The sequence below is a fragment of the Erpetoichthys calabaricus genome, chromosome 9 (genome assembly GCF_900747795.2).
Source record: "Erpetoichthys calabaricus chromosome 9, fErpCal1.3, whole genome shotgun sequence".
Classification (NCBI taxonomy): Eukaryota; Metazoa; Chordata; class Cladistia; order Polypteriformes; family Polypteridae; genus Erpetoichthys; species Erpetoichthys calabaricus.
Genome location: NC_041402.2, coordinates 136,227,025 through 136,248,153, shown reverse-complemented (window position 1 = coordinate 136,248,153; position 21,129 = coordinate 136,227,025). Strand labels below are relative to the sequence as shown.

Sequence of the window (21,129 nt, the reverse complement as noted above, 5' to 3'; positions counted from 1 at the left end):
GGAAGATTGAGAGAAGGAGGCTCTCCCCTCGACAAATATACTACAATATATTGCGCAGTTACGCGATACATTCACAAAAATTTTACCCATTCTAAAAACACACATTGAGAAGGCACATGCAGCTCAGGTCCACTATTATGACTGTGGCACATATCTGCGGGTGTTCCGCCTGTGAGATTGTGTCATGGTCCTCGTTCCTACCTTCCATTCCAAATTACTGGCCCACTGGCAAGGCCCTTACGAAGTTAAGGAGAGAAATGGGCTTGTCAATTATTTGGTGACACAGCCCAATCGTCGACCAAGTGAACGGGTTTATCATGTGAATCTGCTGAAGCCGTGGAAGGAAAGGGAGCCTGACCCCTCCTCAAGCCAGCCCCATTGCCTTTTTACTCATAAATTAGAACTTAACTACAGCCCCATTTTGACCCCCAAACAGAGATGGGAGCTGGAGGTAGTTATCCTTTCTGTCCTGGAGGTAGTGAGCGAGAAACCTGGATGTACCTCCTTGACTGCGCATGACATCATGACCAAATCCGTGGTGGTCATTAGAGAACACCCATATCAAATCCTTGAGGCAAAAGAGCAGTAGTGGAACTGGAGATCAAGTGCACACTGGAACTAGGTGCGAAAGAGGAGACTCATAGTCACTGGTCCAGTTCTGTTGTCTTGGTCTCCAAGCCTGACCGAAGTTGGAGGTTTTGCAATGACTTCCGGTGGCTTAATCAAGTCTCCCAATTCAATGCCTATCTGATGCCACAAGTAGACGAATTCCTCAAGCGGCTAGGACAGGCTTAATTCTTGACCACACTTGACATGATAAAAGGGTACTGGCAGGTTCCTTCAATAGGCTCTGCAAAGGCTAAAACTACATTTAGCACCGTGAGTGGTCATGGGCAGTATCGTGTCCTTTCATTTGGGTTACATGGGGCACCTGCAACCTTCCAGTGTCTGGTGGATAAAGTGCTCCATCCTTATAACCCCTATAGTCCTGCTTATCTGGATGACGTGGTCATGTTATCATGAACATGGAAGGAACAACTAGAGCTGGTCAAAGTGGTACTGCAGGAATTAGGAGAGGCCGGTCTTTGGATTAATCTAAGGAAATGTTTCTTTTGGGTAAACAAAGCCAAGTATTTAAGGTATCTGGTGGGCATGGGTACTGTGAGTGCTACAAAGTGGAAGCCATATTGAAATGGCCCATTCCAAAGAGCAAGAGGCAAGTCCAAGTCTTTCTCGACTTAGTCGGCTACTACCACTGGTTTGTACCCCAATTTTCAGAGAGAGCGGCGCCCTTGATTAACTTAAAGAAGAGGCCCCGAACTATGTGGTATGGGATGCAAACGCAGAGACTGCATTTAGTGACATAAAACAGGGTCTTATATTGGCACTGCTCTTGAAAGCTCCTAACTTCTCTTTGCCTTTCATCCTCCAGACAGACACTTCGGACACAGGTCTTGGTACTGTACTGAGCCAAAGCGTAGAGGGTGTCGAGCACCCCACCACGTTCCTGAACTGGAATCTGCTGGAACGGGAAACCAGGTATGAAATGGTGGAACGGGAATCCTTGGCGATCAAATGGGCGAATTATCTCCTGGGCCATGAGTTCATCTTGGTTACAGATTGTACACCTTTACAGTGGATGACCCTACACAAGGAAAAGGTGCCATGTTTTCTCTGTCACCTCAATTCTGTTTTGGACTAGTGTCTGTAAAGACTATTGCTCAAATCTTTGCCTTTTTACTGCCAGTTCTCAAGTATACGGGGTGTCTGCCCCAAACCTTTTTGCAGTATCGTGTGCATCATTTCACAATGTAGCTTGAAAATTCTGGGAGCACATTCTTATTGTTTGTGTTTTTTCAATATTTCTATTTTTTGTTCATGGTGCAGTTGTGTAGTATTATGTTCCATGTGAGTATTTATCCTTTCTTTTTTGTCTAGCCTTCTGCAAATTTTTGAGACTGAATGTTTTCAGGTCTTTAACTATAAGCAGCTGGGCAAACAAACACAATTTTACCTGTCATTTATTAACAAACTTAATTAACACCAACTTGGCAGCATGTGAAAAAGTAGTTGCCTCTGAATTAAATCAAAGTTAATATATCTTATTCTGATCTTATATTATAGTCAAGCTGGCAGGTGAAAGATTTAACAAGCATTTAATTCCTCGATAAAGGAAATTCTTCAAGAGGTCACAAAAGGAAAGGAATTTCTACAGCCCTGGAACACTTACTAACCACAACGTGAGCAATACTTGCCAAACTGAAAAAACTTCGAATAGCAGCAAATCTTCTCAGGAAAAAGTGATTGAGTAAAAAAAAATGAGTAAAAAAAAATAATTTTCCTACAGACTGTTACTACAATTTGCCACAATTTGCTACATTACAATCAAAAATATATGGTTTAACAAAACATTCTTTATATTTTGATGGTTCATATTTTGATGGTTGCATTATACAAGTAAATAAAAACATATTACATTGCGAACAAAAATCTCTGAAAAGTATTTCCACATTAAGTCCTTATGCATTTCATATTATGTACTGATTACAGTTTCGAGTGTTTTATGGTATGCTGCAATCCAGTTTTTCACATTTTGAAAGTTTATTATTTGATAGCTTTTCCTCAGAAAATCGAGAGAAAAGCCAAGCAAAATGACACCTTTTATTGGCTAACTAAAAAGATTACAATATGCAAGCTTTCAAGGCAACTCAGGCCCCTTCTTCAGGCAAGATGTAATCTGAAAACTGGGAATTAATACTGTAGAGCAATGTTAACCTTTACACACTAAAAGGATTTTGGCATTACTATACCCAAATTATATACCCAAAAATAAATGGCTATTATTCTACTCATGTACTACAGGAGCTGTTAAATGGCTGAAGAGCAGATAGTATAACACTCCAAACATTAAAATAATTTATATCATTAAAAACATTTGTTTCCACCAACATCATTTAATTAAAACACAAAACAAATTTGCATTTTAGGATTTCTGTTCAAATAAACCAAATCTGACAGTATATAATCAAGACAATTTATAATGCACAACCCTGGAAGCAGTTTTCTGTTGAGCCCCAGTCTGTCAGCTATCATTGAACCAAGTTTAGATGTCATATACGATTGCACTGCAAAGACAGACTGTCCGGAACAAGGTGTCCCCTTTTTGGAAACATTTAGTCTCTTGCACCTAAACCATCTTTCAAATCAAGTATTGCAATTGCAGTTATATATTTTTTAGGTACACGTATAAATGTCTGCTGGCAACAATGAAGTATAGTAGATGCTGCCTGCAGGTTTGGGGCTCCTTTAAAACAAATAATGTTGATAATTTGATCAAAACTGTTGGTTAACTTACTGCTAAAATGTACAGGCAGATTCTTTTTCATCATGCAATACTATCAGAGACAACCAAAGTCTGCAGTGGAACTGTGGCAAGTTCTCCAACAGGCTTGGAATAAACTGTATGAACTTCCTCTTTTGTTGCAAAGATATGCAGGCTAGTTTAACTAGTGTTTCTATGGAACATGATGGACTGCACTATTTGTCAGGGCTGTCTGTGACCTTGTACTTTAAGTTGATGGGGTAGGCACTAGTTTCCCATGACTCTGAACTGGATAAACAGGATCCAAAATGGATGGGGTTATCAGATTGGAAAAGTGCTACCAAGGAGCAGGGGAGGTATATAAATGTGGCTTGAAATAGGGGCCAAACAGAGCAATTAAAACCGATTTGTGTACACCATCTCTAGATGCCAGGCTGGATAAGAAGGCACATAAAGGGTGCAGTATAATGTGTCACTACAGATGGTGTCTGAAAATGGATGCTCTCAAACCAGTACAGTAAGACTGGAGACATCAGCTATAAAAGATAGAAAATTCAATCAGAAATCCTCCAGTTTAGGGTCAGCAAATGATATCGAATGGGCTAAGGCAGTGTTCTCCCCAGAAATTTTTTCCAGCCGGGTTGCATGAAAAAGTAGCCAGGCGGGACGGGGAAATTTGGTGGTGGGGAAAACTAAATGTGCACTATTTTTATTAGTTAATTATTATCAACTAGTTGAAAAGCCTGCTGAAGCAGGCAAATGTATATTTTATGGTCTTTTATTATATGGTCCTGGTTTCTATCATGAATGATCGCCAATGACACTATTGGTGCTTGCAGATTCCGTGATGCAGCTTCCGCGAGACATTGCTGCTCCACCTCATACAGCATTTTACATGCTTCAGCAAAAGGATTATTGTCGCTCATGAATGAAATGAGCAGGGTCATGAGGTTGGGGTTGCATTTAGAGTTCTCTTTGATTTGCATTCTTTGTGCAGACGCCTCATGAAGATCAAGGATATAAAGTTGAGCAAATTGACGATGATCATCATTTTCAGGATGTAGAGCCCCAGATCTGTGATAAATCTGTGCATGAATATGCAAGCAGTAGGGCCCGTATCCGGAAGGAGGAGCAATTTTAGCACCCATTAAAGCAAAGGCTAATGCGCTGTTAAATGACCTTATGTTGTCCATAAAGTTTTTTGAGTGTTCGTGTTGTCCCGTCATGAGGCTCTTCAGTAAAGCACATACTCGTATCGGAGGTAAACTCACTTTTCCTTTGTGGCAACAGATGTTAAACAGTTTATCTGCTGGTTGTTCAGCAGGGAAATGTTTAGCACCACAGAATGTGCACTGTAATTGTAAATTTCCACAAAAATGTTGGTCAATGTTGTCCTCAATAACATATGTTCCGGTGGCTGCATGAAGATGCTGAGGTGTAGGTAATTGCGTGAGTGTTGCTCTATGATTGCGGTCTTGTTGGTTTCGTCTTTCGCGTCAACGGGATGCTTCCTCCTGTGTTGCATTTGGGCGTCGAGTGTGGTCTTTTTCGTTTCGTTGACGTTCCTGTTTGGAAAAGACCGCTTCTTTTAGCGGTCTTTTGCGAGGCATAATCGTCTAAGGTTTAATATAACTCGTTCACTATTGTGAGGAAATGGTATACTTTACCTGGAATGTGTGTCACTAAACTCTTGACATGTGTACAGGTATTCCGGAAGGGCCATTAGAATACGATACAATTCCGTAGTCCAATGTTAACCAAAATTAACCAAACGTTCTCAACAATGTTAATATTATTTTCTAAACAAATATTAATCACCTGGCAACGCAAAACAGTCCCACGTTTATTCAAATTGTTATCATCCAGCCACAAAAGGTTTAAACAAATTGTTATCACCTAGCAACGAAAGGGAGACGTACGTACGTACGTACGCATAGGCATTTTATATATATGATAACTTTCCAATGCTCAATATGACTTCCTTTTTTAACAGGTTTGACACTTGTGCCAGAATATTTTTTATTAAATTTAAGAAGTATCCAATTCAGGATCACCCTAACAAAACTTTTAAATAACAATTGTTATGACATAAACCAAGAGGCACAAGTATTGTCGCTGTCGGGAAGAAAAGTGAAAACAATGAAAAAAATTAAAAATATTCTTCAAAGTCAACTTGCATATGCAGAAGGTGTCTTCAGTTAAATATTTATTCTTCTTTTCTTCCTAGAAAAGGAACAACCCATTTCTTTACAGTGTTCCAACAGCTGTTCAAACAACGTTTTATGTGGCAACTAATTTCTTGCCAACCAATACAATAAAGCTCCCACAAAGGTATCTCTCTAAGTTATTTAACACAGATATCTTTCAATTTGACCGATTTCAGTTTGCTCTAGTACACACTTTCCGAAAAGGTCAGCAGAAGACTCAATGTCCGTTTTACTTTTTTCATGGGCCAGCAAGCTTTCTTTTCGAATTCTTGTGCATGGCACATTTATCTAAGGTAACTCCCTCCTTGGGGGGTGTTTGTTTGAATATTTCATGCACAATGAGCACCACATACCATTTTCTTTGACCATTAGCCAATCAAAATCTTTAAACCATTGGTTATTTATGCCGGATAAGCAGTGCTTAGATTTATCAATTGGCAGAGTGTGTGCTAAAGAGACTTCCCCTGATGGACCAGCTTCTGCAATGTTTTTGTCTGAAATTGCCACGTGAGGAGTTGACGCTGCACCTTCATTAGTTTGTGGCGTCTCTTTTCTGAAATAACTGAGCAGTGTTGTTTTCTGAACACTTTTTTGCTCATGTTGGTAAAATGTTTGGAAAAAATTAAAAGTACCTATGAATAAGACTTTTGAGTGGAAAAGTGAGAGCATGTTGGATATTCAATGCACACTTGCACTACGGCAGGGCAAGATATGAACGATGGGTCACTTTAACAAAACTACGGAAGTGTCTTAGGGCCACGGTGAAGAAAAAAAAAATACGGGCACATTGAAGAAAAAAAAAAATATATGTCTAGAATAAAGTCGACACGTTGACTTTATTCTTGCCGTTTATGTCGAGATTAAAGTCGACATTTCCACTTTATTCTCATAGTTTATTTTGTCATTAAAGTAGAATGTCGTAAACTATACTTCATCTTAAAATCAATGTTTAATTTACTACATTTTCTCAAACCCCGTCATAAGGTAGTATAATGCATTAAATGCTTTGTGTTAAGTGTTCCCTGACCGAGTTGTTAATCACTACGCACTTCCTCTTGCACTGAGGAGGCACCGGGAGGGATCATCACACAGAATACATTCACTTCACTCTCTGAACATTTACAATGCTAAGATACATACTTGATATCATTTTCATGATGAAATGCATTAAAGCATGTATTAAACATGCATGGTAGTGTGGCGGTAGTGCTGCTCCTCAGGTGTACGTTCAGTGAAGAGAACTTTATGGCAGCTGTGACAAGGCTCCAAAAAACTGGATGTATGAATGGGTATTGCACAGGTTTAACTTAAAAATTGTGTAAATGTTGGGTTCGTGATCTGGTGGTCGGAGACACGAACACAGAATTCAATGGATGTTCTTCTGAGCGGGCTTTCTTTATTGCATGCGTGCGGTCTCTATGTGACGTACCAGAACCCTAATTCCTATCTTTCCTTTTCATTCTCTACATAACCAATCATCACACAATAACACAAAGCATTTCATGCGCTACATAATTAATGACGGGGTTTGAGAAAATCTAGTAAATTAAATATTCATTTTAAGATGAAGTTTAGTTTACGATGTTCTGCTTTAATGACAAACTACGAGAATAAAGTCAACATGACAATGTTAATCTCGAGATAAACAGCAAGAATAAAGTGGAAATGTCAACTTTATTCTCGACATAAGCTTAGCAGCACTACACAGACTGCACTGACACTGAATATACGTCACTTCCTGACACCCTTTTTCTGATATCTGACAGGCTTGTTCCACAAGTCTTTTTTTATTTTATCAGTCTTCCTCTCGCCCGCCCACCTCCACATCCTCTTTGCTTGTGAAGTGCCGCTCCGGTCCTGCTATTAGCATGTACAGTCTCCTCTCACCTGCCCACCTCTCCATACTCCTTGCTACTTTAATTAAACTGCTCCGCTCCCGCTATTACCATGTACACACCCCCCTCTCGAAAGCCCACCTCCCCATACTCTTTGCTTGTGAACATCCCCGCTATTAGGTTTAGCACCGAGTGATCGGCAACATCCCATCCCGCGCCTCTCCCCTTGCAACTTGCGATCCTACTTCTAAAATATTTGCCCACCCGTCCGCTCGTCCCTTACCATCTCTGCAGATCATTAGATCTGCGGCTGTCATCTCACAATGTCATGCGAGATGACAGCTGGGCGCTCAACTAAATTAGCCGGGCGAAGCGCCCGGCTAAAAGACGCTAGGGAGAACACTGCTAAGGGGTAAGGCTTGGAAGATACCATGGAGAAATGGTCTTTAAAGAATAAGCTGAGAGATACAGGATGTCATTAATTCCAAAACCCACAATAAAATTGGCCTCAAAAGTAAGGTGAGACGGGGTGGCTTTTAAAGATCATTTCAGCCAGACCCTTGTAAGTGGGGATGAAGCATCATTGGCAGGTAAGTAAAGGAGGGCACATAAAGACAATGGCATGTTTTTGGTAATACTTTGATGGTAAGAAAGTTGGTGAGCCACCAACCCACTTGATAGATAAAGCATAAGGCTTTATTGACAGCAAAGTAGAACTACAAGGTTTTATTTTATATTCTTATTTTATATCTTCTGTCCCATGTTTTACAGTTTCACTACTTCATTATTTTGCCATTGCTTTGATACAAGATTCTTAGCGTATTATTCTTGTATGAAGATCTGCCCTCTGGTGACAATACAGATACACATGAAACTGAAAGATAACCGTGGTGGTATAAAACTCACAAAAATCATTACATATTCTTTTTTAATTTTACATATTTTCTGTTTTATTGTATATTATGACAGAAAAATGTTCAATTGTATTCAATTTATAGAAGAGTGCTACTTATTCACCTTTATGTCACAACATTCGTATTATTTTTGAAAGAGTAAAGTCAAAATAATAACAGTACAATTTATAAAAAAAAAAACTACCATGAGAAATATATTTTCTACCAACTACTTCTATACATCTTCTACTTCTATTTTAATTGCACTATTTTTTATAATTCAGTATGAGAAACTGCAAGGTCAGTACAGGGCATTTTAAATATGTGTAGTATTTTCAGTGCATGCAGGATAGAACTTTGCAAATTCAATTTTTTGTTCTTTTTCTGCTACTTCATATGAATGCAACCTAAGTAGAGAGAAAGATAAGAGGCACAGATGGAATAGAACAGTGCAAGGTTTTTTTATGGTGGCTAGAGCGCCAATTCTGCCACCAACAACTAAGTTTTCCCTGATGGATGGAGGGCCTACTTGCAGGGCTAGAACACAAAATAAAACTGACAAACATTTAAATAAAGCAGGTTAATGAGCTTTTTAAGGTTTTTTTTTTAATAAAGTAATCAAACAACTTTGAGATTCCATCTATTGAATTACTCTGTGTGTTAAAAACAGGAAATATGAACTTTAACTTTCACTTTTGAGATATTCTCTATATTATTGCGATTTTATACATTTCGTTTCAAATTTTGACTAAAAGTGTAAGAGTACTGTCATTTTCCTTAATCTATAAATAAATTGTAGGCCTAAACTTGGGGTCGGTAAACTAGGGCGTGATGGCTTTTCACAGAAATATCTAATATTCTGGTCCTCAGGAGGTGTTTTTAACAAGATGATGCTACATTTGGATGATGTAAGCTTAATTAAGTTGCCATGCAGTATAATACAAAAGTAATTAAATAAACCAAGCTATTGACATATGAATAGTCACAGTCTGCAGCACTGTAAGTAGGTATGGTTTAATTGCTTGCATGCACGTTTGTATATGAGCGACTGATCTGATTGGCAGTGGCATCACTGAAGGAGAAGCTTCACGTGCACCTTTGGGTTTTTTGCACAAATCGGAATAAATAAAGTCATTTACATATGTGAAAAGGAAGTTAGATGGAGGCCCCTTTTTCGGTAATGAGTTGAACGAAACTGAATATTTCTGTACTTCAGCCTGTGTAGTTGGTGAGACAAGGAGTAAAATTCACGTAACGGCAACGACATCCCAACTGAATGTACCTTCAGACAATTTGTGGGCTTTTCAGACACTTCATCGCCCAGTCAGAAGAGGAAGACAGTTAATGGCTTTCCAGGTAAGCTACTTGCAGTTTTAGAACAGCACTGCTAATTTACATGTTTGTAACTGTTTCAAACTTTACAATAACCCGAGTATGATGCAAGAAGCAAAACCTGTTCATTTTCCATTTCTAATAATCAGTGTTAATTAAGCCAGAAGTGATGACTTATGCAGCTAAGGCTGTCATCCTTCATTGTAAATTTGAATCTTGTATAAAGGACTTTAGGCGCCAGGCAGATTTTGCAGATTTTCCTTTAGCTATTAATGTAGACAATGTTTCAGAAGTCTTGTAGCTAAAAATAAATGAAATCCATTACGATATTGAACTTAAAAATAAGTGTGCCAAAGTTTATGTTCTTGATTTCTACAAACTGCACTTTACTCAGGATTTGTTCCTAAGGCACTGCAAGTGTTCTGTGCACACAGCACCATTATTTGGCAGTACATACAGTTTTGAGCAGGTCTTTTCAAAAATGAAAATTACTGAAAGAAAGTAAACAAATCCAATCTAAGATACAAATCTGCAATTAATAAGTTGTTGTGAAGACATGATTTTTAGTTGATATTTGAGCAGAAACAAACAGCTTCCTGTTCGTAACTAGAACAATGTCATAGTAACATCAAGGTCTAAAATTACTCACTAACTGGCATTTTAGAATTGCTTTAATAGCTTTTAATTAAAATTAAAACCTATCTTGGAGTAACTATTTTAAAAGTTAATGTCGGTGATTAACACGTGTACTAGATTATTTGGGTTTAAAGTCTCATCTAGATTTTATATACGACCCGCCGTAAGAGTCATTAATGCCAGTTAGGCCTGTCACAAAAAAAGTTTGCCGGAGGTTTAGGTATAAATTGACTGATTTGCAGTTTTGTTTACTGTCAAGACAAAGTTTATGACTGTCCATTTTGGAGGCTACACACATTTAAAACTTTACTAATAATGCTGCAATTAATATTGACACGTAATATTCATTTGAACATAAATACTAATCAGAAATCTGTAAGCAAAAACTGAACACCTACATTTTTTGTTATTTACATTTTTCCAAATCTTTCTGAAATGAAGTAAAAACTATTACCAATGTGTGAAGTTTATCCAGATATTCTGAAATCCTTAATTTTTATTACACATCTTAATGATTTTATCTACAACACTAGCAGGAGTACCCGGCGTTGCCCAGGAATCTACAACTGGTGAATTTCCCAAATGAAAGAAACAGAACATAGAAATAGAACAAACAGTTTTCTGATTCACATTCTATTGTAAGTTCGTCCACTTTGGATTGTGTCTGCTGTGGTGTTTGAGACGCCCTTGAAATAGACTTTTCTCTGGCATCTGAAGTGGACCGTGGAATTGTACGTCTTTTTTTCGGTGGCATGGCTATAAGCGAACAACTCATAGACATATATAGATAGACGCCGCATTCACGGTGTTGCCCAGTCTACACGATACGTCAGAGTGTCTGCCCTATTGCGAGTGGTAAAAGTGCCATTTAAACTAATACACATGGACGTGGAAACTGGGTTTTCTGATGAAAAAACAATAATGTTTAAAACAGTATCATTTACATACAACAGATTTTGGCAAATCGTTTAAATGTAATTATTTATATCCATTTATACACTAATAAAGGCAATTATTAAATACTACTAATAATAATAATATTCCTCCCATATAAGTAACATTTCGCGGGCTGCCTTCTTCCATCTCCGAAATATTTCTAGACTTCGTCCTGTTCTTACGCAACACAGTACTGAAGTATTGATTAATGTCCGAGTCACCTCACGTATTGATTACTGTAATGTTATTCTATCTGGCATCCTACAAAAACGTATCCATCGCTTACAACTTCTTCAAAATTCTGCTGCCAGAATAACAACCTGCTGTTCTAAATCCAATGAACATATTACACTGATTCTCTCTCAGCTTCACTGGCTCCCTGTTAACTACAGAATACAATACAAAATACCGCTCTCAACATTTAAAGCTTTCCACAACCTCACTGATCTGGTACAGATTGACACTCCTCTCACTCACTCAGATCCTCAGCTCTACTTTCTGTACCACACATCAGACTCTGTTCTATGGGAGCTTAAGCGTCTCTCATAGTGCTCCTGAACTCGGGAATTCTCTTCTGGCTCATATACATCAGCTCGATTCAATAACACATTTTAAAACTGCCCTCAAAACTTTTCTTTTCAAACTGGCATACCAATTGTGAATTTTGCACTGTTACTGGCAGTTATCTTTGTTTGTTTGCTAATTATTGATGTTTGATTTATCATTCTCTTGTTTTAATTTTACTAATGTTGTTTAATTTTATTGTAAGGTGACCTTGAGTGCTAAGATTATAAAATGGGATTTTCTAATAATAAATATAACCAAAAGAATTGTTCAGCCTCACCTATGAAATGTAATCCCCCGGGATCTGGTTTGGAGCGTACAGCGGTTTGTACAATCCCAAGCAGCACATGCGTGAAGCATCTTTATCCATTACTTCCCTCCACAGCAGTGCCACTCGCAATGTGGTGGCGACATTGACATACGATGGTGCTGGTCATGCGGCGTTTAGTAATTCTATGTTTATGGTCGGCCTTCTCATACTTGGACACTTCCACCATCTTTTGGCAATTTAAAGAAACATAGCGACTGGGAGCCTGATCGAATCTAGCTACAAATTCTACGTTTGTGAAATCCATACTTTCTCTGCAAAGAATTATTTGTTTTTTTTTTTTTAAGTCCTTTAAATGCTTTTGTTATCATGGCACTGATTTGTGCTTTTCGGCCGATGTATTGAAGAGCTTCCTGTTTAAACAGGGCTGTGAGATGTGAACTCAGCTCTTTGGCGCACCTCATTAGATTTTTTCCAGCAAACAAATTTTCAAAACAAACCGTATTTTACGATTCTAATCAGAGTCGGAGTAATAATTATGTTTCCGTGGTCATTTTAGATCTGAAATCGGCTAAAATTTAAACAATGACCGTTGTTAATACCCAGCCATCATTACACAGTTTGCCAATAAATGTAAGAAGGACGGATGCCAAAACTGAACTGCCCAAAGATAGATTTCGACGTACCAAGCAAATGGCGATATGTTCTAAATTACTTACGGTTCCGGAGCTGTCAAAGGGTTTAAGTCAGTCGACGATGTTAGACCTGGAAAGTACGCCCCACCAAACCAATGTTTCAAAAACCAACCGAACTTACTGCTATCTGCTCGAACCTACACCGACTTACTATACTCGGCCGTCCAGCGGCGTCACTGTAGCATTCAAACATTCCTAGCCAATAATGCAATACAGCGTCCGCGTTTGTCACGTTATGTTCTAACTACAGAGGCAGAGTCCCATTGCATGGTTCTAACTTGTATTGAGTCGAGGTATTGACGCGAACACCATACATCGTCATACATACGGGGTATTGACGCGAACACCATACATATGGATACTATCAAATTATATATAAGGATGCTTATCAAACACACACAGTGAGGTACCAAACCGTTTAGGTAGGTTAGAAATAAAGATCTCTGTACTGAACTATGACAAAAGTATTGCCAAACTGTTAATGTTTGTCTGGTGGGAAGATAACTTATTTCTTTAAAAGATCATTAAATCTATTTCACCATTACATTCAGATCAATGATTTGGAAATAGATTTAACCTTATAAAAATAAAAAGTATGTTCTATTTGCATATATCCTCACCACATACCTGCACAAACTGAGAGGGGTTGTAGAAGGTCACTCCTCCAACAGGGGGTCCCCCTTGAACAGTTGGTTGGCAAGAAATCTATACAAAAATAAAGGAAATGTATAATATTTATAACATGAAATATTTTAGAAGACTAGAAAATGACCCACAATTTTAAAAACAAACATCAGAAGATAGGTTATTTCAATATATTTAAATGTATATTAACAAATATTCTTTATTCTCAAGATGTAAAAATCAAGGTTCTAAAATTCCTATTAACATTAATTAATTAAACTGCATTAAAAAACACACAGTTATTAAGAATGTGCAGTAGAAAAGCTGACAAGTCTGATACAAAGCAGAGAGCAAGTAGGAGATCTTGTTAAGCTATAACAATAAAACAGATTACATTAAACCATATTGTAAATATTTTGACTAACAAATAAACAACAGCTATGTGCTTTTGATCAATTCTTTTTATCATCATCGGAAGACGCTTTTAGTCTGTCAAAACGTTCAACTAGAGCATCAGTGCAACCCACCTCTACCCCACCCCTCACCCCCCGCCCCCACCTCCCTCTCCCCTCCCACCCACAATTCATGCTCTGAGGTATGTACAAAATACATCCATACAATCAAGACAGACGAAGAGTGCCAGCTCCTTGCCTTCAGCAACTGCTGTTAAACCAGGCAACCACAAGCTTACAGAAATGTTACTGGGAATAGTATTTAATTTAGATAACTGATCCATGATATTTCTTCCTGAATTCCAAATCAAACCACTGTCATACCATTGTCAAAAGAACAAGAAAGCAAAATGCGGTAACAAATCACCGAAAGGGAATTTTTGGCTTTAACTATTTACCTACAAGAAAATAAGAATTTAGAATTATAATTACTTAGAGTCAATGATAACTTAACCAGACTTAGTCTGATTTACCTAACTTTCCTTATCTTTTTAAGCAAATTAGTAATATCATATAATACACATTATTTACTTATTATGTTTTAATATAAACATCAACTCAGAATGTCCAAAATTAAGTTAAAAGCATTAACCCAGTAACACCTGTGACAAAGTGGTGCAGTATTTACCTTACAGCAACCTTAGTCCAGTTATGCAAAGCTAAAGGCAGAGGCTGTAAGGCATGTGAGAAAAGTTGATGTAGCAATTACAAAGACAGAAAGCATGCAAAAGTGAAGCTGCCACCTGCGGTACCTGATTTAAATGCTGGCTGACTTCACGAGATAATGAACTCATTGAGCTACAACGGGAGAGCTACAAAACAGCAAGATGAACCACAATTAAACACGCCGGCCACAGCCACTTAAGAGTAAGCTCTTGAAGGCACAGTTTATAGAGTTTTTTTTTTTTTTAATTGTTTTTTAAATGCCAAGAATTTAACCATATTAGAAATGAAGATACTTTATGCAGGATGATACAGTATATACAGTGCCCTCCATAATGTTTTGGACAAAGACACATTTACCCTTGATTTAACCCCTCTGCTCCACAGGCTACACAGGAAGTTTCTCAAAGCTGAAAAATGTAAACTTCTTGAACATCCAAGCCAATCTCCCACTTTAAATTTAACTGAGTATGCTCAAGAGAAAATGTAAGGGGACAAGCCCCCAAAACAAGCAAAATCTGAAGATCGCTGCATTAAAGACTTGGCAGAGCATCCCCAGAGAAGATACTCAGAACCTGATGATGCCTATGAATTGCACATGTCAAGCAGTCATTGCATGCAAGGGATATGCAACAAAATACTAAATATACTTAATATACCTGCCATTGCTATGTCCCAAAGATTATGGTGCCTTGAAATGAGGGACCATGTGTAAAAAGTGTCATTTCTATGTGGTATGACTGAAATGTATGCAAATACTCTTAAAGACTAGAATGTGCACTTCAATCACATCTGAATTATTGATTTATTTTAAACCATGGAGGAGAGGGGTAAATCAAGGATAAATGTCTTTGTCTCAAACATTAATCGAGGGCATTGTAAATATGGCCATTATCGAGAACTGTAAACATCATTTCTCCTTCCCTCATGACATTTTCTTCTTTTAGCACTTTAACAGGTCTACTAACAGGTTAATAAATATGTCATATCAAACTGAATGAGGAAAAATCACTAAATGCTAATCTTCTTCATTATTTGTATGCCACAAGATATAAAAAATGGAAATGCTCAAATAAGTATAAACCTAAGTACTATTCAGCAATTATTTAAGGTTACATAATTGCATTTAGGCAGCAATGGCCATAAGGTGAGCACATATTTGTAAGTGTGTGGTATTTTTGAGTTTTTAAAATGAAAGTAATCAAGCAGAAAATTTTCATGAAGACAAAATGATTCACATCAAATCGATATGGAGTAGAATGTCGAAACAAGAATCAATAACCAGCAAAGTTTCAAATTCTTACTGAAGGTTAATTTGACAAGTAATAAAAATTTTTTGAGAGTAGAACAGAATACATGTAGTTAATAAAGGCATCCTGTGTTAGGTATTATTCTGGCCTTTAAAAACACTTAATATATTATCAGTAAACAATGCTGCATTTTCAGACTTGCATATTTACAGCAGGCAAAAATTTTTTCCGCCTTCACATATAGTGTAAAACTATAAAATAATTATAAAAATGATTACATCTAATTAATAGTCAATGGAGAGTGGTTAAGTATACTGAGAACATATGGACCAAAAACCTACCATTTGGGGATCTCAAATGACTGACCAGCAGGGTCCATATCTATATTGGTCTGTATAATAATGAGACTGGTTTGTACTGTCTGAATATTAACATTTTAATAAGGAAGACACAAAATTAACCTTACAAAGTGTAAAAGACTGGTCCAGCATGAAGTCAAAATATATTTATTGCATATTTCATTTGTATCAGCTTTGCCAAATCACATTGTACTCAACCGATGTTGTAATGGCAATAAAGTACTTCTAAAAGGTTTTCTGCAGAAAGTCAGTAGCTAGATCTTCATTCTGAGATTTTATTTATTTATTTAAATGAAAATAACAGAATGAAATTATTGGCAGTGAGCGTTTTGTATACAAGATATATAATTTTTACATTATTGCCTTTGCTGTGCTGTGTATCCCAGTTTCCCTTCATTATGAATATATGGGGGGCAACCACATATCACTCTGCAATAGAAACATAAACTGTTATGTTAAAAATATGCGAATATTATGGCTGGTGCAGACTAACCATCTGTCAGCATTTTATATAAATTTCCCAGATTTATATAAGTCTTCCCAGATATATTTGTAATTTAGTATTTGGCCAAAGAGTTTGCTGGTAAAAGAAACATTTTCAAGACTATTGCTGTTTTTTATTTTCTTCTTCTTTTCATTGATCTGATCAAAAGCAGATCAGTACACAAAACAAATATAGCTTACAAAATCATGTTCCTGTAATCTGAAAACAATTTATGTTACTTAATGTTAAAAAAGAAAAGTCTTTGCTCTAATAGAACAAGTCATTGCCAAATATTATCTTGTAAAATTTCACAAAATGTTACTCTGGGAATGGAGAAAAGGCTTATGTTAATGCATTAATGATTAAAGCTTTAAAACATGCATTTATGCATGCCAGCTAACAAAACTGTAACAAAAAGCAGCTCAATAAAAAGTTAATACCTCGCCAGAATGCGAGTCTTCTGTACTTGCTGAAGCTTCATGGTTTGGAGCAACAGATGGATTAAATAACTACAAAGAAATCAAGATAAAAAATGAAAATTGACTATAGGACTCAATTCTCTTTCAAACAAAGGATATCCTGAAACATGTGTTAAATATTTTTTTCTGAGTCTGATATGAAACAGTCAGATATAAGAACAGGTTGACAACAGTAATTCTTCAAGGGTAGTTCCAGAGTTCCAGAGCTTCGATTTAAAATGAGTGAAGAAGTAGCTAAAGCAAAGCTCTTGTGAATAAATCCAACACTTCCAATGAAGACAGTTCTGATCTCATGTTGCAGTGGACCGCAACTGCTGATTTCTTTGGAATCAAAAGTAACACGGTGACGGTATGGGTTGGCTCCATGCTCCCACTCTTGTCTGAGAGCCTCTTGAACCAGACACAGTCGACAGCCATGACCAAGATGAGCAGAGCAAATGAGGACAAACACATCACACAAGGGGAAGGTGCAAAGTGCTCAGTGCTTTTATTAAAGCAACTAGCAAAATACCCGCGCTTCGCAACGGAGAAGTAGTGTGTTAAAGAGGTTATGTAAACATATATATACATATACATATATATACATATCTACATATACACATATCTACATATTCATATATATACATATACACATCCACATATATATACATATATATATACACATATCAACATATATATACACATACATATACACACATACATAAACACACACATATACATATATACATAGTGCGTTGTAACACGGGCTGTGATTGTTACATGGGAGGGAGACGACAAATCACAGCTTCCCGCTTTCGAATCGGGCCTGTGATTGGTGTTTTGACTGATGCCTAGATCCCACAGTACGTCCCGTTAGGAGAGGCGTTAGGCAAGTGTAATTGAATAGTGGTGCTGCAAGTTTAGCTTTACACCTGTTTTTAAGGCTTATTGACTGAAAGGGACTTTCATGAAAAAACTTAGGGCTTTGCTACAGGATACACCCTCCACAAGTTAAGGAAGTAAAAATAAAGGTATATATTTCTGTTTTACTTAAACCTTTTAAGTTTGTATACGGGTGGCATGGTGGCGCAGTGCAAGGTGCCAGTTAGGAGACCCGGGTTCGCTTCCCTGCGTGGAGTTTGAATGTTCTCCCTGTGTCTGTCTGGGTTTCCTCCGGGTACTCCGGTTTCCTCCCACAGTCCAAAGACATGCAGGTTAGGTGCATTGACGATTCTAAATTGTCCCTGCTGTGTGGGTGTGTGTGGGTGTGTGCGCACTGCGGTGGGCTGGCACCTTGCCCGGGGTTTGTTTCCTGCCTTGTGCCCTGTGTTGACAGGGATTGGCTCCTGTATTTAGGATATAGCGGGTTGGATAATGGATGGATGGACATTTGTATGCATAGCCCCATTTGCCCGTTTTCGTTTTTTTTCATTCTTCAGTAATATTTCAGCAAACCCGGAGCTTGTCAGTTCAAATCCTGGTACTGACAACACTGTGTGACCCTGAGGAAGTCACTTCACCTGCCTGTGCTGCAAAAAACAAAAGTAATGTAACAAATTATACCTCAGATGTTGCAAGTTGCTGGAATAAAGGCATAAGTAAAATAGATAAATATGTATTATACACATAGGAACTATTCATTTATTTTCAGTTAAGTCATCTGCAGCAAACCTTTATAAATGAGGGTTTCTCCTTTTTAGATAGTGCAAACTGTTTCTTCTTCATTGAGGTTTTCTCTTGGAGAGCTTTTTTCATTTCATTGAAAATTAAAGCAGCAGCTGCCAAAATATGTAGCTTTCTTATTAATTTTTCAACATTGTGTAAAATAACTTTATAAAGTAACATAAAAGGTTTAAATACTGTTTATCCTTTTACACTAAAATATTACTAAAGAGATACAAAAAAAGTAAAATGCATATGTTGTTTTTCTTTAAGGAGATTAAATATTACTGAAGAAAGAAAAAAAAAACTAAAACAGCCAAATGGGGCTATGCATACGAACTTAAAAGGTTTAAATAAAACAGAAATATATACTTTTATTTTTACTTCCTTAACTTATGGAGGGTGTATCCTGTAGCAAAGCCCTAACTTTTTTCGTGAAAGCCCGTTTCAGTCAATAAGTCTTAAAAAGAGGTGTAAAGATATTGATAATAAGCTATGCAAACCCACCAAGACATGCAATCGTTTAAATCAAGGCGCGAGTCGAAAAACACCATCCGATACTATTAGTTAACGATTAACACATTTCTATATGTATTGTAAGCATACAATACAACTGATAATATGTTGCATTTATTTATCTGGTGTACCGACATTTTTGTGCGTTTAACGGCTGAAATCTAACGTGGTTTGTGCCCTTCAGAATGAAAACAGTTTGCATTTACCTTTTTAATAAAATTTTTAATAAAAAGCGAGCTTTTAAGCCTGAGAAATCACCCCGTAAATGCACACGTTTAATTCTTTATCACTTCAAACAACTAAACTATCCAGAACATTTCAGGCATACATCCAGCATTCAAACTATGTATAAAAAGCACAACTGTTAAAGGAATTCAGCATTTCTTAATTGAAAATGTTGCTTTAATCCTCAACATGTCTCAATGAGTCGTTCTGGTGGTTTTACTTGACGTTTTGATCTTCTGGTTAATTGTGTTTGCAGTTGAGATGTTCTTTCCTGATTTATACTTGTTTTCTCGTTAATATTTGTTTCGCTGGTGTTAGTGTTCTGATTAGAGGTTATTGGTCCTTTGATGTCTCGACGGTTTCTTCTTAGAACAGCTCCTATTACGCAATTCCGTGACATACTGGTCTATTGTTTCTCCGCTTTTCTGGAAACATGTAAAAAACTTGTGCCACTCAAACGTCACATTGCGCTTTGGGTTGCAATACGTTTCGCATTTTTCAACTATTTTGTTCAATTTCATATTGTCTCCATGTTGTTCAAACTGAAAATTGTTACACACCTCTAGCGCCTCTTCGCCAATTACATGTAGAAGCATAGATGCTTTCATTTTTTCACTTTTCCTATCTGCTTCAATCGCAGCAAGATACAACTCGAATCTCTGTTTAAATCTTTTCCAATTTTCAGCTACATTTCCCTTTAACTGGAGATTTGGTGGGGGCAGTAATACTTCCATCTCTTCTTCTTCTGACACCATGTAGTGATCTTGTTAGGTTCGTAGTTTAATCAATACACAGGATTGAAAGATATAATAACTTTTTAATAGACAGACTTTAGAGACATTTACTGTACAAGTTACTACTCGTTCTTTAGTTCACGCCCATTCTCCTACTTGCATCGGCATTCACAGGCATTACTAATCATTCTGTAAGTATCCCTTAATAGACCTTACTAATCAACTATCATTACAAAATCCAACGTGGTTTGTGCCCCTCAGAATGAAAACAGTTTGCATTTACTTTTTTAATAAAAGGTGAGCTTTTAAGCCTGAGAAATCACCCCGTAAATGCACACGTTTAATTGCACATGTGTTAATATGTATGCTTATACAGTATTAAACCCACCAAGACATGGAATGGTTTAAATGAAGGCGCTGCGCTACCTCCTTCCAGATCGGCCCCAAGGCGTTTGACGTGAATACGTAGGAGGCGTGATGACACGATACGCGACTCCGCCCCCCATTACAGAATATGGACAAAAAAGAGGTTCCAGTTATGACCGTCACGCATTGAATTTCGAAAAGACACCTGCCTAACTTTTGTAAGGAATGAGCCTGCCAAATTTCAGCCTTACACCTACATGGGGGGGGGGGGGAGGGAGAGAGAGAGAGAGAGAGAGAGAGAGAGAGAGAGAGAGAGAGAGAGAGATTGCGTATACAGGACCTAACAAAGCAACTGATTTTGCACAAGGAGATACAGTAATCCCTTCTCTATCCTTGGGGTTGCGTTCCAGACCCCCCCGCGAAATAAGAAAATCCGCGAAGTACAAACCATATGTTTATATGGTTATCTTTATATTGTCATGCTTGGGTCACAGATTTGCACAGAAACACAGGAGGTTGTAGAGAGACAGAAACTTTATTCAAACACTGCAAACAAACATTTGTCTCTTTTTCAAAAGTTTAAACTGTGCTCCATGACAAGACAGAGATGACAGTTCCGTCTCACAATTAAAAGAATGCAAACATATC

General features: G+C 37.5%; 1 protein-coding gene across 11 annotated transcripts in view; it reads right to left on the bottom strand.

The window, feature by feature from the left end:
* Nucleotides 1–21,129, bottom strand: part of sec16a (SEC16 homolog A, endoplasmic reticulum export factor) — a 257,384-nt gene that overhangs the window by 27,830 nt on the left and 208,425 nt on the right. For 7 of the 11 annotated variants that reach the window (XM_028810200.2, XM_028810203.2, XM_028810202.2 and 4 more), the window contains 3 exons: nt 16,961–17,029; nt 14,517–14,576; nt 13,316–13,393 (listed from right to left, as the gene is read on the bottom strand). In XM_028810200.2, coding sequence (XP_028666033.1) covers nt 13,316–13,393; nt 14,517–14,576; nt 16,961–17,029 — 207 coding nt within the window. The remainder of the gene's footprint in view (nt 1–13,315; nt 13,394–14,516; nt 14,577–16,960; nt 17,030–21,129) is intronic. The other 4 variants (XM_028810204.2, XM_051932345.1, XM_028810205.2 and 1 more) reach the window with 2 other exon arrangements.